This window comes from Acromyrmex echinatior, unplaced genomic scaffold, assembly GCF_024713525.1.
Source record: "Acromyrmex echinatior isolate Ae372 unplaced genomic scaffold, ASM2471352v2 Scaffold26, whole genome shotgun sequence".
In the NCBI taxonomy this organism is placed as follows: domain Eukaryota; kingdom Metazoa; phylum Arthropoda; class Insecta; order Hymenoptera; family Formicidae; genus Acromyrmex; species Acromyrmex echinatior.
The window spans coordinates 209335-228764 of record NW_028259060.1 but is presented as its reverse complement, the minus strand read 5'-3'; the positions used below and the strand labels follow the sequence as shown (position 1 = coordinate 228764).

At 30.1% G+C, this 19430-nt stretch overlaps 3 protein-coding genes and 1 pseudogene across 4 annotated transcripts in view; 2 read left to right on the top strand and 2 right to left on the bottom strand.

Moving 5' to 3' along the window:
• The first annotated feature begins 124 nt into the window (after positions 1 to 124).
• On the top strand, positions 125 to 12632 carry LOC105152343 (uncharacterized). 2 transcript variants are annotated; one of them, XM_087416504.1, is made up of 4 exons: positions 125 to 370; positions 9596 to 9742; positions 11065 to 11294; positions 11825 to 12632. In XM_087416504.1, exons 3-4 carry the CDS (start codon positions 11133 to 11135, stop codon positions 12038 to 12040), a joined length of 378 nt encoding a protein of 125 aa, XP_087272630.1. In that variant the 5' UTR covers positions 125 to 370; positions 9596 to 9742; positions 11065 to 11132; the 3' UTR covers positions 12041 to 12632. The 2 variants fall into 2 exon arrangements, with proteins under 2 accessions (XP_087272630.1, XP_087272631.1); XM_087416505.1 differs by lacking the exon at positions 11065 to 11294.
• LOC147906488 (uncharacterized) lies at positions 806 to 4458 on the bottom strand (annotated as a pseudogene).
• Positions 4327 to 7075, bottom strand: LOC105152342 (uncharacterized). Its single transcript, XM_011066560.2, has 4 exons — positions 6730 to 7075; positions 5383 to 5545; positions 5090 to 5286; positions 4327 to 4863 (listed from the first exon to the last, which is right to left on the bottom strand). The coding sequence occupies exons 3-4, from the start codon at positions 5243 to 5245 to the stop codon at positions 4459 to 4461; spliced, it is 561 nt and encodes a 186-aa protein (XP_011064862.1). The 5' UTR covers positions 5246 to 5286; positions 5383 to 5545; positions 6730 to 7075; the 3' UTR covers positions 4327 to 4458.
• A 603-nt stretch (positions 12633 to 13235) lies between the features above and the next one.
• The window catches only part of LOC105152344 (PDZ domain-containing protein 2), a 32099-nt gene continuing 25904 nt past the window's right edge, over positions 13236 to 19430 (top strand). Inside the window, exon 1 of the mRNA XM_011066561.2 lies at positions 13236 to 13832. The gene's annotated coding sequence lies outside the window, so the exon portion shown is untranslated. The remainder of the gene's footprint in view (positions 13833 to 19430) is intronic.

Here is a 19430-nt window from a genome sequence, read left to right as displayed (position 1 = left end):
GAAGTTTGACCAATCAGAACAAAAACTTCTTTGTCCTCATTGGTGAAATTTCAATCTTTAATCTTTAATCTCAATCTTCAATGCATAGTCTGATTCCGGCCTTAATGCAGTTACAATTTAGACAACTATCAGTTCAGGTAATTATTTAGAATATCTCCATCACTTCAAATCTTAATAAAAATGTACTCATTATATGTACTTATTATAAATGTATTCAATTTTCACATTTTTTTCAAATATTGCAGACTTTCTCGGCTTCGAATTATTTGCTGCTTCTTGTTCGTTCAGTGGAACTTCAATGAGATGCGCCAAAATGTATTTTACGTCAGAAGTGCGTCATCTCATGTAAAATTTCGGAAACATCATTCGGGTATCTCAGATCATCTTATCCTTGTTTAACATTTGCTTAGTTTACATCATGCACTTGATACATGTACTAACTAGTAAGGGTGAAATCACACGGTGCGGAAAAGAGCTGCGGAAACAATCAATTAGCGCTATTCGGAATAATGCAGAAGAACACTGATTCGGTTGCTTCTATGACGCATTCTCTATTCCGCAGTCGTTTTCCGCACCGTGTGATTTTACCTTAAGAGGCTCCGCACAATAAAAGGAATAGGGAAAAGAGAACAGAGAATAAGAATTTCAACCTATCAAAAACTGTGTATTCCACAATACATGATTTCTGATAGGTTGAAATTCATATTCTCTGTTTCCTGTTTCTTTTATTGTGCGGAGCTCTTTATTATCGAATCAAGGAATTTTCTGAATTTCTCTTCAAGAATAAGGGTATATCCATACAAACTTTTTTTTTATCATTTCTGAAATTAATTTATTTAAATGAATATAAAATAATTCAACATCTTAACTTAATTAATTCAGACCATAATATCTCGTAGTAGGCGCTTTGTATTTAAAGTAATGTTTAACATAAACGGTCTTATTTCCAATCTTATTAAATGATATAGATAAATATATTGCAATCAAGAAATGAGGATATTTCTTATTCATTGGCAGAAAATTGAGCTGCACTGCGGGCAATGTTTTTACGACAGAATGATCACTCTTTAAACATTTTTTTCAAACTTAAAGATTTTAGAGTTTAAGGGTTGGTGGTTTAAGCGTTTATGGTTCAGGAGTTTAGACATTAAAGGTTTAGAATTTGGAGACTTTTGATTCAATTTTTTGCTAATGAATAAAGAAATATTGGGTCATCTAAAAAGTATCCGCGGTTTTTTGTCACTAGATGGTGTTGATGGTCAACACCACATCGCGGATACTTTTTAGATGACCCAATATATCTCTATTTTTTTGACTGCCATATATTGTAAAATTAGTGTTAATGTTGAAAGCTAGATATATTCTAAATATTGCAGAAACTCGAATATAGCTTAAAAAAAGCATTTTTTGCAACTTTAGATCAGAAATCTTGAAATCCTGAAGTAATGGGACAATTCTAATTTAGATTTAATGTGAAAAACTACCTAGGAAACTGTTATTCCGATTTTTATTTCTTTTTAGACTTTTCATTTCGCAGATCTTGTAACCGATAGTATAAGATGTTAGTAACATTTATCTGAAGAAAAGTTTGAAGATAAACAGCGTATCAATTAATGAAGTCTAAAATTATTTTAGTGTAAGTTTTTTGTTCACTGAGAATGATTTCTGTGAGAGCCGAAATGTTTGGAGTATTTTATATTGTATTATAAAATTAAAAATTTAGTTGCACTGTCATCGCGTGCTAAGCTCATTGCCCTTTCATAGACACTCATTATTTCTCATTAAAATAACAGATTAATTATAAAAGTCATGAAAAATATAAATATAAGTCATTAATTAAGAAAAGTAAGATATTTATTCAACGTAAATTTTAAAAATGTACGTATTAGATAACATTTATCATACTATAATAAGAAAAGAAAAATGATAATTCAATCACATAAAATGACTATCAGTAATAACATAAGTTTAACATATAGATAAAAATGATATTATAAAATAACTATAATACCTACAAAATAAGTTTTGCTTTAATCTAAAAAATAACTTTATCTTCAATTCAGTACTTTCGTGCATAATTTTTTTGTTTGAACCTATCAGCTAGTATTTTTGTTTCCATCATTTTACTTCCAAAAGTTGATGATATATTCTTGTTCATATTTTTTATAGCACTCACAGTTACCAATAATTGTTTTACACGCATTGACATAAATCGAGATATTAATTTATCTCTAATATAATGACAAATGCTTAAAGAGAGATATTTCAAAGCAGTATGAAGATAAGATATTAAACTGTCATTCAGGGATTTGTCTAAGAGAAATAATTTGGATTTGATTTTTCCACAATTCTTTCTCTCTCTTCAAGAATATCAAACATTTCTTTATTAATTCTTATTTGAGCTCCAGGAGTATAATTTGAAATAACTATAAAGGCAGATAAAAAGGATAGTGTAAACGTCAAATTAGAATTATCTTGGAATTATCTTGCAATTTAGATAATAAAAAATCTTCACATTTGATGAAATTCCTCAATTTGAAAACAATATATCTACACATTCTATAAAATATTTGTTGTATAGTCTTTGACATAGGCTCGCAATCATTTAATTTAGAGAAATCGTAATGTGTTTCTACAGTTTGTTCTTTTAATTTAGTTAGAAATGCATTCAAAAGAGAAGGTTCATATGTATAACTAGAGGTAGGTATTGCGCGATTTCCTGCTATATATGTCTTAGGGTATGATCAGTGCTATATCATGATGCTATAAATGCTTTAAAGCGTTTTTATATTAGTCAATTTGTAAAATTCTTTTTTTTTATTGGTCCATCAAATGCTTCAAAGCATTTGTAGCGAGACTTTGACCACGGCCTTAGTCTGTATTTGAACTGAAGAGCTGTTAGCTTGGGACATACTCTACGTTTCAAAAATCACTTTTCAAACTATCTTGACTTGCTCGTCCTGGAAAAAAGAAAAGAAATTTTCTTGCTGAAAAGACGATCTTGTAGCTGAATCATTGATTCCGTGGTAAATATTACTAGAGAGAAAAATATTACATGGATCTGAGGTGGTTTTTATGAACCACATCCAATTTTCGTTTGAACTTTTGAAAATATGATATAATTTTAGAAGTTCTATTATATCATTATATTTTTGAAGGTTGTGAAAATTTAAAGTATAACGAAGATTTCTCATGATTATTACGTCAAACCATTCCCTAATCAATCTGATAAACCAGGCTGTTTCCATTTGTGGAAGTCCATCACTTTTTTAGATTAGAAATGTTAATGCAGATATAGTGGAATAATTTATAACTCTAGTTGAATTTGTGACTTTTATTTTACCAAAATGGTTTGGTCTTAATATTGTTTTGTTTAATTCAGGCACAAATTTTATCTCCATGCAATTTTGACTGATATGAATCTAACCTATGGGTCATATAAGTCACATTCAATGTGATCCATATCGACAATATTACTAGATAAATTCTAGAGTTCTACAACATCTTGTAGTAAGTAAAATAAATTGATTTTCCATTTAGCCATTTCTCTTAAATTTTTAAAAACATGAACAGGATCTAGAATCAACTGCAACATGATTTCTAGATCGCAAGGATGTGTACGTCATATCTGTGTTGGTAGTTTTAAATTCTAATTTTGTGAGTAATCCTCTATATTTCTCATATCACAAACCAAAACAATTACTTCCAAATCTACACGAGCATTTTTGGAGTATTTCTAAAATAATCTCTTTAAGTGCATCATTTACTAAATAAGATGGAATAAAGTGTGATAAGCTACATACTGCTTCCAATATGAAAACTAACCCCAAACATTTGAAAAAGTAAAACTTTACATACTAATTTATTTGTATTGCCAGTATTTATTTGTATTGTCACATTTCTAATATATGCCCCTGTACTTGTATCAAAATCGATTTGCTCTTTAATCGTCATTTCATCAAATACTAGTCCACAGATGATTTTCCATGTAGATGGAATATAAGGAACCATTATAACTCCAGATATTTAAAAACATCTTCAAATATTCGAGGTTCAAATTTAATATGCAGTATCTTTCTTAGAGTTCTTAATGAAGGAAATGGAGCAACAGGTTTAATTATATGATTATAACCATGCGTGATCCACAAATTTAATCCTTTTTTGATTGTTTCATCTGACCACTTGGAACTTCTTGTGATATCATTTACAATTGCTCTTTGTTGATCTTTATTAAAAATTATATTGATTATTTCAGTATATTTTTTTCGATATTTTTTCCTAAGTCATTAACTCTACTTTTTAAGGTATCTCTTTCTTTTTCATCTATTTTTAATTTTTCTTTTAGTATTTCATATTTTTCTGGACTAGATAAACTCTCCGTCAATATTTTTTTTCAATACATTCTGATGATATATGTATGTCTAGATTAGAATTTGATTTGTAATTTTTCTCTTCAGGTTATTGATATGTCTCCAATGTATTTATATTAATAGGTTTTTTCATTATAACACAATGTGTAGTATGGACATACTTCTTACGTGACTCAATAGATTTTCTTTTTTTTGAAAGAGAAAAATAATTATGTTCTTGCAATTCATCAATTACATACTGTTCTCTATTACATCTCTTTTTTTCTTGTTTCTCAGAATTTTCTACAGCAACATATGAATGGTCACTCCTTAATTCTGTTTTTTTGTGAGGAAGAAATTCAATTGATTCATTATATTGCTGTTCTGGTTGAATTTCTGCAAGAGATTTCCTTTTCATAGGTTGTTGACATTTGCAAAACAAACTTGGTATGGCACCTTTCCTTATAAGTTTTTTGCTACCAACGCGAAATAATTCTGATGAATGAAAATGAACCTAAAAAATAAGAGATACACATTAAAGAAAAGTATATATCCCACCAACTATCATTAACGTAACATTAATATATTATAATTTTTTATGCAATTATGTAACCATTACATAGACTCGTATTATATTGAATTTAATTGATATTGAATGAGAAATTATAACATTGATATTTTTGTTGGTTGTTTACAGAAGTTATAGTATAAAACATTTGTATGCATTCTTCGGTACCAACCTCACATAGTACAGCTGATTTTGAAGGTTTCCAATCAGGAATTCCGGCAGCATCAATCCATTTTTGTTTCAATTTAGGATCTTGGGCAAACATTGTGCAGCAATATCCGTCTTTATTAGAATTCGTGCATCTTGGAGCACTGCATGTGGTAGGCATTTTATAATATGCACAAAATGTGAGCAATCCTGTTCACATAACTGAAATGTAAAAATTCGTAGTTTTATTTCATGTATATATGTACATATAATAGAGGAAGGTATATATTTCCAAGATTAATAATATGTATCACTTACAAAGATTTTATATAAAATTGGGGAGAAAATTTGCAGTCAGAAGCATAGTGTAAAAAGCAAGATGTAGCATTCTCAATGTTGCGCACTCGTTCAATTTCTGAGCCAATCAGCGCGTGACCCATTTGACAAGCAATATGGCATCCATTGCATACGTCTGGTTGAACTAGGATAGTTGTGCAGAAACAATTGTTCTGGTTTTGTTTAGCTTTCAAAAATCAGGAAAAAAGGCAAAATATATATCCAATAAAATTTATATTTAAAGTTTATATTGTCATTTTATTATTATTTTTATAAATAAATAAACTGATAAACAATTAAAAATAATTGCAAATTCTAATTTGATAGATTTAATTATCATTATAGTTTATTTATATATTAAATTCCTTTTCTTTACCTATTAGATAGGGTTGCTTGTTTACTATTTATTTTATTAATTTATTAAAATTATCTCTTTCCGTAATTTATAGTTAAAATATAGTAAAATTTATATTTTCCATTTTTCCTGCCTTAATTATTATGTAAGTTTAATTGTTATTAATTATTTTATTTATTAAATTTCTATTCCGTTTTTTGTTGTTACATTTAATATTTCGTAAATATACCTTAAATTGTTTACACTTATTATATTATGGAGTAAATACTTTTAGATCGAGTTTTCTGTTATCCAGTATATTTAATAATAATTAATATTATGTAATTGCAATGTATATAATTCTATCTACAAGTCAAAAGTTTCATGAATTAATGTATATGTAATTACGAAGTAAATTACATATTTCATTTAATAATTATTGTATTTTATGAAATATTTACTGCCATTTACAATTACAAAAAAAAATGAAATTCATCTGCAATAATATTATTTTATTTATTTCTACATTTTATTTAAAGTTTTTATTATATTTCATAAATTTTAAATATACATATATTTAAAATAGATATAATAAGAATAGACCGAGCGTGAAGTTTGAAACATGAAGACTAGGTAAAAAAGGACAGACAATAGGGCCGGTATTCATAGTCAAGTCTTATTTCAAGACCATCTTAAGTAATGTCTTAAGACGCTAATGCAGCCTTCTGATTAGTTCGTGACTTCTTAAGACCGTACTTAGGACAGTCTTGAATATAAGATCTGATTATGAATACCGGCCTAGGTGCCGTAAAGCTCTATATCCATGGTAGAAGAATATTGGGTCATCTAAAAAGTATCCGCGGTTTTTAGATGACCCAATACTTTTCCGGCATTATGCGCAACGAAATACTTTATATTCTTCTACCATATCTATATCAGGTCTGATTTATAATCAATCGGAAAACGTTGTCATATGTTGTGTGCATGCGCATAACCTTCATTTTTTGTGTCGGATGTCGATGTCGACTGTCGATGTCGACTGTCGATGTCAATTGCTGGGCGTCGTTTGAATTGGTCAGGTCCCATCTTTTACGACTAACAACATCCGACAAGCGTCAATTGACTTGAATAGACGAAGCCTTAGAGTCATTTACTTAGACTTAAATTGTAGATGTAAGTAATGCGCAAGCTTTCACGTATGACGTATAACTTATTGCCGTGTCTCCAAGAGACGGCAATAAATTGTTCATCATACGCCAAAACTTGTGCGTTACTTACGCATTTAGTCTACAACTTAAGTGTTACGGTAATTCTTGTGCTTAGACCTTTACTAAAGTAGCGCATTAGTCCGCCATATTGGATTCAACTAACCTTACCATGTACCAATAATACTAAACTATTGGACTACAGATAACTATGTCCAAGATGGCAGTCGAAATAACCAACAGGAAGGCTGTCGGCATTTCGACTCAGACAAAAGAAATGCGCTATTTTATTAATATAGAGCTTTAGGGTACCGTATAGCTTTCTTTTTCTGACGAGAAAAGAGTTGGGGGGGGGGGGGGGCGGGAAATAAGATGTGAAAAAAAAAGAAAAAGTAGAGAGACATATGTGGCGTAATTCGTTGGCATGGTGATGATGGATGTAAATTCTGTACATAAATTATGCAACATTCAATGTAAAGCATGAAATAATAGATAAATATTCACAAAACATTGAAAAATGAGTTTACTAATCTCATTCCACAGCAGTCGACAGGAGTCAAGTGTTGAGTATATTGATAGTAAATTGACAGTAAATTCAATATGGCAGCTACTATGAATTACTCTAGCCAATCAGAGAAATATATCGATCACGTGACACTTTGCGAAATCTCTGTAAGATGGGGAGACTCTTGCACGCACAGACTTGTATAACGTATAAAACATGAAGCATAAGAAAATCAACCAATTAGAGTCCTTTATTTCATGGAAAGAAAGGAAATAAAGGATTTCGATTGGTTCATTTTTTTATGTCTCATGTATTATGCAAGAGTCTGTGTTCTTCGCTTAAATACTTCATTTTTATTTTAAATTATAATTTTCATGTTATCCAAGTTTATCTATTATCCAAGTTTGAAATAAATAGAGATGATAAATGAAGAAAAAAATTGTAATTTTGTGACAATATATAAGATATTATAGCATTATAAGTATGCATACTTGCGAATAGACCATTTATATAACAAAAAATCATGAATATAACAATGTATTAGTCACATATTTATTATGTTAATAATCACAAATTTATATCAATTGTCGATAATGTCAACATTCTTTAATTACCTCCGAGTTTTCGAGGCATTTTCTTGTAAAGACAAAAATTTGCCCAGGGAAATTAATTAAAAATTTTTTTTATTCAAATGTAGGAAAGTACTTTTTGTTTGGATTTATACTGGCATTCATTTATATATAGAGTAGAGCGAAATAGTTGTGACACTTTGTTTTTAAAGTATTATAAATCTTCACATAATTATGATAGATAATAAGTGTTTTAAAACATTGCATGTTTATTTGGCTCAATAATTAAGTATTTATAAATCCTTAATATATCTTGTAAATAAGACAAAAATTACGTTAATTACAAGGATGCAAATTGGATCAATATGCTCCATCTATGGAGCATGTTGAGCATCCTTGAAGAATAAGTTCAGCCATGAAGATAATCGTTTAATGAACTTATAATTATTATTATAATATATATAATATTAAAAACATGAAAGGATTATACATATGTATATTAATCAAACTTTTATTATTTTCATCTTAAATATAATAATTTGTAATATTCTTTCTTTTTAATTGCTTTAATTAACAAAATTAGAAAAATCTTTACTCTTTATAATAATAATTAAACGTAAAATATATATTTAATCGTTAACATAGAATAAAAAACATCGAAAGACAAATTTCATTTAAGCAGCTGAATTTATAAGGTTAGATACTGGCCCAACAAGCCCTATATCGGTGACTGAAATACTTTTTTATAACTGAAAAAATAATAAATTGAACATTAAAATTAAAAAAAAAAACGATAATAACTTATATCCAAAAGACACATTTGATTATTATTAATTGGTTTAATTACTATGTAGATCAAAAAGAATACTCATCTAATAATTTTACTTTGATGTACGAAAACAAAAATGCGCACGTGTTTGATATAGATTACGGACATAGATTATTGTATTAAGCGCAGTAATCTTTATTTTGTGCTACCTCACACATAGACGTATCTGTATACATTTTGGTTAGATATTTGCATTTGGTTTAGATATTTGCATTTGCCTAACTTGCCCCTATGAGCAACTAATATTCTTGCTCTACCATATATGTATAAACGTAATATGTGCAAACGTAATACTATATATGTAGTATATATATATATAATATATATATATAATATATATAGTATATAATTAGTGGGCGTTATTTCAGTTACATCCTGTACACACACGCATGCATGCATGCACGCACGCAATATATATATATAGGGTAGCTTAAATTACGACATTATCCATCCTGAGCAGGTAGAGCAGGACTAAATTGAATCGAAAAATTCTCTACTATTTTGCAATTTTCACAATAATTAACGAGATATTAATTACTAAAAATCGCTAAATATTGGTCTTGAATAATTTTTAACTCAAATATTATCAACTTTATAGAAAAACTGCAAGAGACAAAAATCATTATATATATGTGTGTGTGTGTGTGCGTGGCGCGTGCGCGCGTGCGCGCGCGCGCGTGTGTGTGTGTGTGTATGTATCAATCTCAGAGATTTATCACAAGCTCTATACAAATCTGGAATGACATTCCGCAGGAAGAAATTAAGATCATTAATATGAGAAATCGAATGCAAGCAGTAATTGAGCAATGCGGAGGCAATACGCGTTACTGAAATTTACATGCAAAAACACGATGTGCAAAATCCATCCAACAACGTCGTGGTACATATCCGGTAATGCAGGTAATATCGATAGTATGTGTAAAAAAATACGAGAATAACTTTGAAATACTATAACTTTGCGAAAAAATATCTCAGCAACTTGGTTTTTTTTTTAAATTAAAGTTCGAACTTTTTTCTGCTGCAAATAATATATTTTTTTTAAATTTTACAAAGTCCGTATATTCCGTCAAACTTTGCAATTTTTAATATGAAAAACACACTCTCATATCTTGAGAGTTAACAGTAGCAGAAGTGCATCAAACTTAAAATCTGGTCATATCGTCTTAAAGTAGACTTTAAACATTAATTAAAAAAATAATGTTATCCTACGATAATTTTTTGCAAAGTTATGTTAGTCAAAATTGGCCAATTTTTGTCCACAATTTTTCTATGCCATACGCATAAAATATTAAACAAGGATGATACATCGCTTATCTTTATTGTTCATCGAATAATAAAGAAGGGTAAAGTGATATTATGCACTTCATGAGTAACTTAGAATGCACTCTTTGCGATTGTCTCACATATGATTTTATACATTTTTTCTTTAAATTTATATATATATATATATATATATATATATATATATATATATATATATAACCGCCAAAGTTTTTCTTTAATTTTAAATACTTCATATATAAATATAAAAATGTATGTTCAAAATTGGAATACAATTTTTTAAATGTTTTTTTATAATGACAAGATTAGTAAAAATTGATTCAATAATTATTGTAACTTTAATTAGAGATAAAAAAATTGTGATTAGCATAATTTTTTTAATATTATAATTTTTTATTACAGTACATTTATACATATTTCAGAATTCCGAAATATTAGAGCAACGCGATATATTTAAATTAAAAAAATATCTAATTTCTTTATTTCTTAAAGATTTAGAAGATATTCGAATTTATAGGACTAATAAATTCCTTTTAGTTTGCTTAACCAAAAGCTTAAATTTTAAATATTTTTAAGTTCAAAACTCGGATTCAAAGTGTTCATTTTACCTCAATTATTATATCCGAGAAAAAAATGTTTCATATATAATTATATGTATTTATATAATTAAATTATATATAATTATATAAAATTATACACAAAATTGACATATTTTATATATAATTATATATATATATATATATATATATATATATAATATGTCCATTATTTAATATTTTTTCTCGGGTATCTTCTTGCATTTTGAGTTGCACTTTGCGTGCATTTGCAATGCGATAATTAAATCTCTTAATAGCTTTTTGAATATGTAGTTTGACATATATATTTTTAGAATTTAGATGATTGCATCGGGATTATACACATTATATATTTATTGCATCTAGTGGAGACTCCTGTCATCACTCTTCGAACGAAGCGATGAAAAGTTAGAAGAAGAAAATATACGGGTGGAATGAAAAAAGGACAAATACCAGCGGAATGTCCAGTTTTTGCGTGGCAGTTACTTATCTTAAACGAGCTAAGATTCTCATATAGAATAGCGGAGAGGCTTTTCGATCCTCAGTCGCGACCGCTTCCAAAGACGAAACGCAATGCTCATCATTCTCGAATAAACGTAATTGCGATGCAGCCGATATAATGCACCCTTCATAATTTCACCGACTATTTGTTCTTAATTCGATACATTTGTTTTTGCATTAATTACGGAATTGTTTTTCCATGGCTGTCAGTTTTTTTGATTATTTCTGAAATTATTTTGTTCTATTTTTATCGTAAGCACAGTTTGCTTTAAAATTCTTAGAAGTAATAAAAAATAATAGAACTTTAGTTTTTTATTAAATTTATTAATTTCTATAAAGGCCGAAATCTTGTAAGCATTTACAGCGCGATTTAATTTATTATAGTGCAATATATATCTTATGATGAAACGTACAATTACTAATAAATGAATCTCTCAACAATCATTTATGCAATCCTTCTATTGCTGAACAGGAAACTGCATCGTATTACACTAATTATTACTCTATTTCTAAATCTATTATCAGCGTTCGTTTATTCTTGTGTTAATTATTCTGAAAGCTATTATATGAACGCTAAAATAGTGCGAATAATGACGCGTTAAAGAATACTTATTCTCGAATGCAGATGGCGAACAAAAAGTTTATCAGTTGCCATGTCTACACGAGGAAAACACCAACCATGGGTGTGGTGCCCTTCTTCTATCTCACACTTACAAAGAACAAATGTCAGTTGGTTTTGAAACCGACGTACGGAATCTTAATGATGTCTCGTCATATCCGACAACGAGCTTCGGCGGATTTAGACTTCCAACTGAGTGGAACAAAATATATTGTTGTATAGTTTAAATAAATTTCTTGATTGTGAAATCGTTTTACTATTATTAATTATGTTACTTTCGACTCATTTATTAATAATAATTTTCAGAAATATAAAGATACAAGTGCTAACAAAATGATTTATGTGAATTCATTACTTTTACATGAATTTATTAATGATTTCAAACGTATCAATAATAATAATGAATTTAATCTCGCCAAAAATTTTGGCGAATTTCGAATTATTTTGAACATTATGATTATTAAACAGACTGTTTCTCAGTGCATAAACTAGTGACGTATAATATGTTATTAATTAAACAATGTTTAATGTATGAGTACAATACATAATTAATTTATTTTATTACAATAAAAATATTTTATATATAAACGATAGAAATATTAATATAAACGATAGAAATATTAAATTTTTTTTTACAAAATTTTTTTACAAAATTAAATGTAATTATCACAAATTTACAAAATTAATGCAAAACTTATGTGTATATTAAAATTTTTGTGAGATTATATAAGAGAAATGATAAGTAGTGTTGTTAAATAATAATTATATGAATGTTGCTACTTAATATGATGATATTTATGGAGAGAATGGTGAACTGAATACCGGAGAAAAGAAAATGATGAAAGAAGTGACATCCTACGAAAAACCTGTAGGTGTCATTGGCTTAAAAGGTATGTGAAGAAGTTTAAATTATTGTTAGCTGTGCGATAACTATTATGTTTTAATGCAATTAACCCACGATAATCTCTGCACTATTGCCACATGACAATATCAAAATGAATTACTCCTAAATCTTCTTGAATATTTTTTCTTACCATATGGCAATAAAATATAGTATTATCGATAGCATAAAAAGTTCGGTAAAATTTATCACACTTAACATTAAAAAATTCTTAGCGATAAATAATATCACTTTTTCATTACAATTTTTTTTCTGTTTTCCTTTATTCTGTAATGTCGAATTTATTTATTTAATGTATATGCATGAAATATATAGATACATGATTTTATTTTCATACAATGTGTTATTATCTGTAATTTTGTTTTTGTAATTGTTATCTGTAATTACTGTTCTTGTAATTATTATAGACTTAGACTTCAAGACAACATTATGCTGATATGCTTCACCTTTTGAGGTACATTTCTTCTATTATTGCATATTATTTTATACTGTACATTAACTTATACTTCTCTTGTTAAATTTTACACTTTAATAAAAAATATAATTATTACGTAATTAATTAATTTTAAAGGGAAATTCGTGCATGTGTGAACGGGACGGGAGATGGGAGCATGCGGTGGGGGAAAGAACGAAAGAGCGGAAACATGCGCGGGAGAAAGACGCAACGAGGGACCGTAGTATGAACGCGAGGCAACCGACGACGATGGTGCGGGCAGTCTGCGCACGGACATCGATCGAGGTTCACGTTCCATCCACTCCCCGAAATTTCCGATTGTTTCTCGAGTCGCGATTACCGATACGTCACGTACAACAAGAAGAAAGATATAAGGAGGAAAAAAACGAGAGAAAGAGAGAGAAAGAGAGAGAGAGGGGAGAGAGAGAGAGAGAGAGAGAGAGAGAGAGAGAGAGAGAGAGAGAGACATGCCGCGGTATCCTATGCGGCAATCGTGAATTGCGTGCGCCGTGACAGTGCGATGACACCTGTGCCTTTCCGAGAGGAACGTACCGTCAGTACCGCAGCTGTGGGGGTGTTTTTTCACGCTGCACCATAGGAATTTTGTATAGCGACCGGAAGACGTCGGTTCACCACTGTCTTCTTCGCGTCCAGCAGAAGTAAGTGTATCCGACAACGATCACATGACACTTCCATGAAATAAAAGGGGTATTATGTACTATATTAATTAATTTCACTATTCATTAATATCATTTTTATATCTATTTTATATCTATTTTTTGATTATTTAAACGTGGCGCTTAATCAGCGACAATTGCGAATTAATGCAATTCTACAACCCCCTTCTGTTACTCTAGACATGATGAACCATTACTGCGATATTCCCTTACAGAAATCTAATACTGACCAATTTAATATTGGTCAATTTATTACTGAAAGGCAGTAATAAATTACTTGTTTGATACTAAAAGTCTTAAATAACAGTGCTTTTAATATTTAAAATATGTAACTAATTACAGTCTTTTAATATTGCTAGATTTTAGCTAGTATTAGATTTCTATATAAAAATATAATACGCATGTAATACAATATTTTTAATTTATTCTTAATGATATGGCTGTTATTTACTACAAATAATGCATGTAAAAATCGATAATATCGACAAATATTGTTAGAACAATACAATGTTATCGCTAGGGTGTTTGTATCAACAGTTTCGAGTAATCGAATCGGTTGTCAACAATTATAGTTTCTGAACATGTTTTCAGAAAACAGAAGCATTCTATAACTCTCTGTAGTTATAGAATGCTTTTCTCTTTAACAAAGTTTCTATCATTCTGCAATGGATTAGATTTATAACAATTAGATTTATAACATTTCGAGTGTGTAAATATTAATGTCACTCTTAATTTCTTGGAATGAAATCTCACACCAAAAGAATTAAAATACTATCATTATTTAAAAATAGTAAAGATTTACATTCTTGAATAAGTGGCAGATTTTCACTCTTTTGAAGATTTTACTCCAATAAATTTAGAGAGCACATCAACTGTATGTAAATAATATAAATCTCAGATTAAAGAAAGTATTGTGCCGTAACATTTACATTTATACATTGTCTTAATAATGCTGAAATTCGGTACAACAAAATAATTATGAATTAACGACTGGCGAATTTTCAATTTTCACGTTATTGTGGAATGTCGCAATTTATTGCGTCTACCGCAATGCCTTTATGGAAATAATGACTCTGGAGTGAAATATTTTATTGCAATGGAATTATTATAATTTCAATGTTCTCGCACTTGCAATCTCGAACATGATTGTGAAACATCTACGGCTGCGTTAGCAGTGGCGATATGCGACAGACAATAATGGTTAATTGGTAATAACGTCTGCAATAAGACGGGCACGATCGTGTATCTTCACGCCTCTTCGAGAAGCGCAAAGAGAAATGCAAAGAGAATAGAATTACACACATCTCGACAGTTAGATAAATACATTTCCTTGTATTTTTTAAACAATTATTAAAAAATTATATTTTAAAAATATTGTGTATTAAATTAGGTGGAGATATTAAATTGATTTAAAAGTTGGTTGTATTTGTCAAGTAAATTTGAAAGCAAAGTTACATATTTTCAAAGTAAATTGCCGCTCTTCTTCTTCATCTAGAAAGATTTATTTCACAAGAGTTGATTAAAGCAATTGACCAAAGGCGCATCAAAGTTCATGTTCGTTGTTCTAAATTTCACCAATAGTTAAGAATGGAGCTTTTGTTCTTTAACTTGTGAGATTTATTTCCATGAAATACTTTTGCCTAGTTGTCTTTGTGTTTTTCAGAGTCATCTAAAAGTGTCCTTAACGCAATGTTTCTCATATTTTACCGCGTTACACATTCGGGAAAACTTCAAATCCATGTTTAATAAATCATTTTAAGCGTTCTATGTTAAACTGCGAATAAAGGTAGAATTATAGAAAGATCGATAGCGACGCATTCATTTTACTGAACTATAAGCACTCGTATAAATTGCAAAGCACGTGAAAGCGGTCGATTCGCTTTTATACCTATCGCAACGCCATTTCACACGTTCAGTGCATCCTTGTGACCATACAAACTACGTCATGTACACGTACTTCCTAGAACGTGTAATATTAATTCACTGTAATTTAACAAGTTTACGTTGCAAAGTAATCGTCCTCGCATACTTTTTGGTATTTTTACTTATTACGTATAATATGAAGTACAATATCATCAATATCGCACATTTTGGCGTGAAACGGTTTCTGCTAAATGCAAAAGCTGCTACCGGATGTGAATCTGAAATGGGATAAAGAAACGGATGAAGTTACAGCAGATTAGAGCGAAGCGCGCGTGTATACATCCCTGTTCGACAAAGTGTTCCTTGTTCCAATATAAGTATTATCGTGATTCTCGGTATCGAAATTATGCACGACGACGTACGTCGTGTAATGTAACACGCGTTCGTTAATTTTTACGCTGCGATTATTTCACAGGGCAATTTAAATATGACAGTGTACCTCTGTGTAAAAATTCCAATTAGACGTGAAATCTTGTTATCTTTTCATCTTTAATCCCCATTGACAAGGCTAGCTTAATAGACTCGTGTGCAATAACTTAGTTGACGTACAAGCATTATCTCGTGTTTAATATGCAAAGGTAGCGAATGGTTCCACTTAAATCGTGACGAGTCGCTTTCGCAAGGATTAACGATTACCGTCGCTCTCTAGGAATCGCCGTTGCCTGCCTCCAAAGCGAGCGCCATATTCACGCTGTATCTCTCGTCAACGTTTTTGTAAACGTTATTTTCTTGCGGAAATCTCTGGTGGCCATCTGTCAGAGGCATTCCGCTCCTGTGCGCTCCTGATGCGCTACTCGCTAGGTCGCGATAACCGCTGTAAACCTGCTCGACGCGTTCTCGAGTTTTTAATTGCGTTACTCGCGATTTACATTACGATGGAGCAATCTTTCTCGTCGGTTTTAATCGATTCGAGAAATCCTTGAAGCGTTTAAGCTAACTTGTGTTCTTCCATTAGCCTCAATAAAATTAGGTTTTAATATATCATCGATGCTACATCGTCCGCTTCAATCTGATCATTGAACGAAACGAATCGTATTCATGCGGTATAAATACAATGTTACAAAGATATGGGCGCATTTAATATAATCTGTTTTTTTTTCGATATTATTATATAATGCACATAAATATATATACATATAAATATATATAAACACGCACAAGCGAATTTAAGAGATATAATCTTAAATATGGTGAATTACAGAAATTATTTGAGATACGCAACTTGGGCAACTTTGCGTTTTAAACTTAATTTACTTAAAATTACTACACTTGGTGGCTTCATCCATTTTTATGTAATATCGTCCAGTTGTACAACAATTTATTTTTTTTTCTCTTTTCCTTCTGTGAACTCAGCGTTATCCATTGAGATGGGCGAAGCTGAGTGCATCGAACTCGGCGCATTGAAAGTAAGCGCAACGATAGGTCACTGTTACGTGTGGGATTCATTATAGATTTTTACGAGGATTACTTTCTTCCACAGACGAGAGATTTACAATCTTACGCCTCATTGCGTACTTCTAATCTTACGATTTACGGATTACGTCATGTATGTTCTCATGCAAAACTTTCCGTATAGATAATGTCGTTGAGAGAAATTGTATAAATAAGCAGTATATCTTTTCTTAATTCCGAGAGTAGTGAAAATGATTAAATACCATAAATGCGGACGTATTAGCGTCCGCAAATTCAGCGCACAAATAGAAGTAATAACGTTTTGCGAGACAAATTAATGTTCACGGTAATGAACCAGAAACTTTAAAATAAAATAAAGTGAGCGCGGAAGTAAAATGTAGGAAAAGCTCGGCTTTAAAAAAACAAAATAAAGTTTAAAAAAGCAAAATGAATTTAAACATAAAACAAACTATATTTCATTCAGAGATATCTTTATTTTGTAGTGTGGAAAGAGTAAATATACATAGCAGGAATATAACTGCTATAAAAGCAGAGAAAATTAAAATTCATACGTCGTTTTACGCAGGTTTGATATATTGTTTATTGTTTTACATACAGTAAATTAAAACAGCACAACAATTTTATCGCTTTAGATTTGGCTGACGCTTTAGATTTTGTTTATTGCTTTACATTCGATAAAAAATATCGCCTTTTTTTTTTTGAATGACGCGAAAACGACAGCTCCGGAAATTCCGGAGTGTTGCTGATGACGTCCCGCGATGCATCGCTGCATTGCTGTCGGGCGCGGTACGTTGTCGAGCAAATAAAAGAAAAAAAAATTGAGAGAAACACAAATGCACGATCGCTCCTATCGTAAATCATCGTCGAAAATACAATAATATGAGAGGGAAGGGATACGCGCTCGCGCCATAAACCAAATCGCATCGGTTGACTTCGCTTGACCTCTGAGTCCGGTTGACCTTCTTAAGGAGCTTTTGTGCGACACATTTTGGTCGCTTTATGCCTTTTTCGACAGATCCCATCGCGCGGGGTCCGGTTTGCAATTTTAAATAGATGCGTCTGCTGAGATATCCATTGAGATTCCGCAGATTTGAGAGATGATAGGCTAGATATGCAGAGCACATCGTCTCGTTGGCCTCGAGGGGCGGATTATTTTAGAATTTTGATATTCAAATGATGAGAAATTACTATATATAAACAAGTTATTAATACTTCAATCTGTGTTAAAACAATATTAAAAGTCTTAATTAGAGGTGGTATTTTTTTATCACTAGTGTTTTAAATACTAATGCATTCAATTTATGATTGCGTGTTGCTAATTTTGAGAATTATCTGATACTTTTGCTATTACGAAGTTAGTGTTAGAAATTCTCGCTCAGCATTTTACGCTTCGAATAGCTTTGATATGATTACACCAAATAATTATATGAATAATGTGTCTGACTTTTTAAATATTAGCTTTCGCTTTTGTTCCCGCTCGAAATAGTCCCGCCTGTACCGAATCACGCACGCGCGATCATAAATTGATAATATCAGTGAATTAGTTAGCACGATCGAGTTGGTTTGCATAGCGTACAGTATATAACTGTAGAATCGTGTTGCATACGTATTAGCTTATTTTGTTCTTCTAAGCAGCTATCTAACCAGCGTATCTTGGAATATTAATCCAACTTTTAGAGTTATTATTAATATATATTATTAGGTGTTGGAATTAATTCGTAGCGTTTTACAAGTGATGGGAAGTACTTTCATTAATGTATTTTTTAATGCTCATGTGAAATAAATAACATTCTTTCATTAAAAAACGCTACGAATTAATTCCAACACCTAATAGTATATATTATAATTATAATTATTTATTATTTTTTGTTTATTATTTGTTTATTATTTGTTGTTATATCGAGAGACCTATAATACAAATATATATGTTATAAACTATGGTATAACAATTTTATTATTGCTTAATTAGCATTAAATTTCGATCTAATTAATTTAATTGAAGGGGGAAGTCAAGAAATGCATAAAAAGCTTTTAATATAAATTAACAGTTTATCTAACGAAATAAAAATATTTTTACATCCATTTCTATCAATGCGGATTTAACTTTAATCTTGGTTTCATTAATTTTTTTTTGTCACTCTTAGATCTTAGTTTAATTTACTATTTTATCTTTCTTAGGAGAAAAATAAAAGTAAGTTAAAGCGAGATTAAAATTAATCTATATTGAATAGAAATGGATATTAG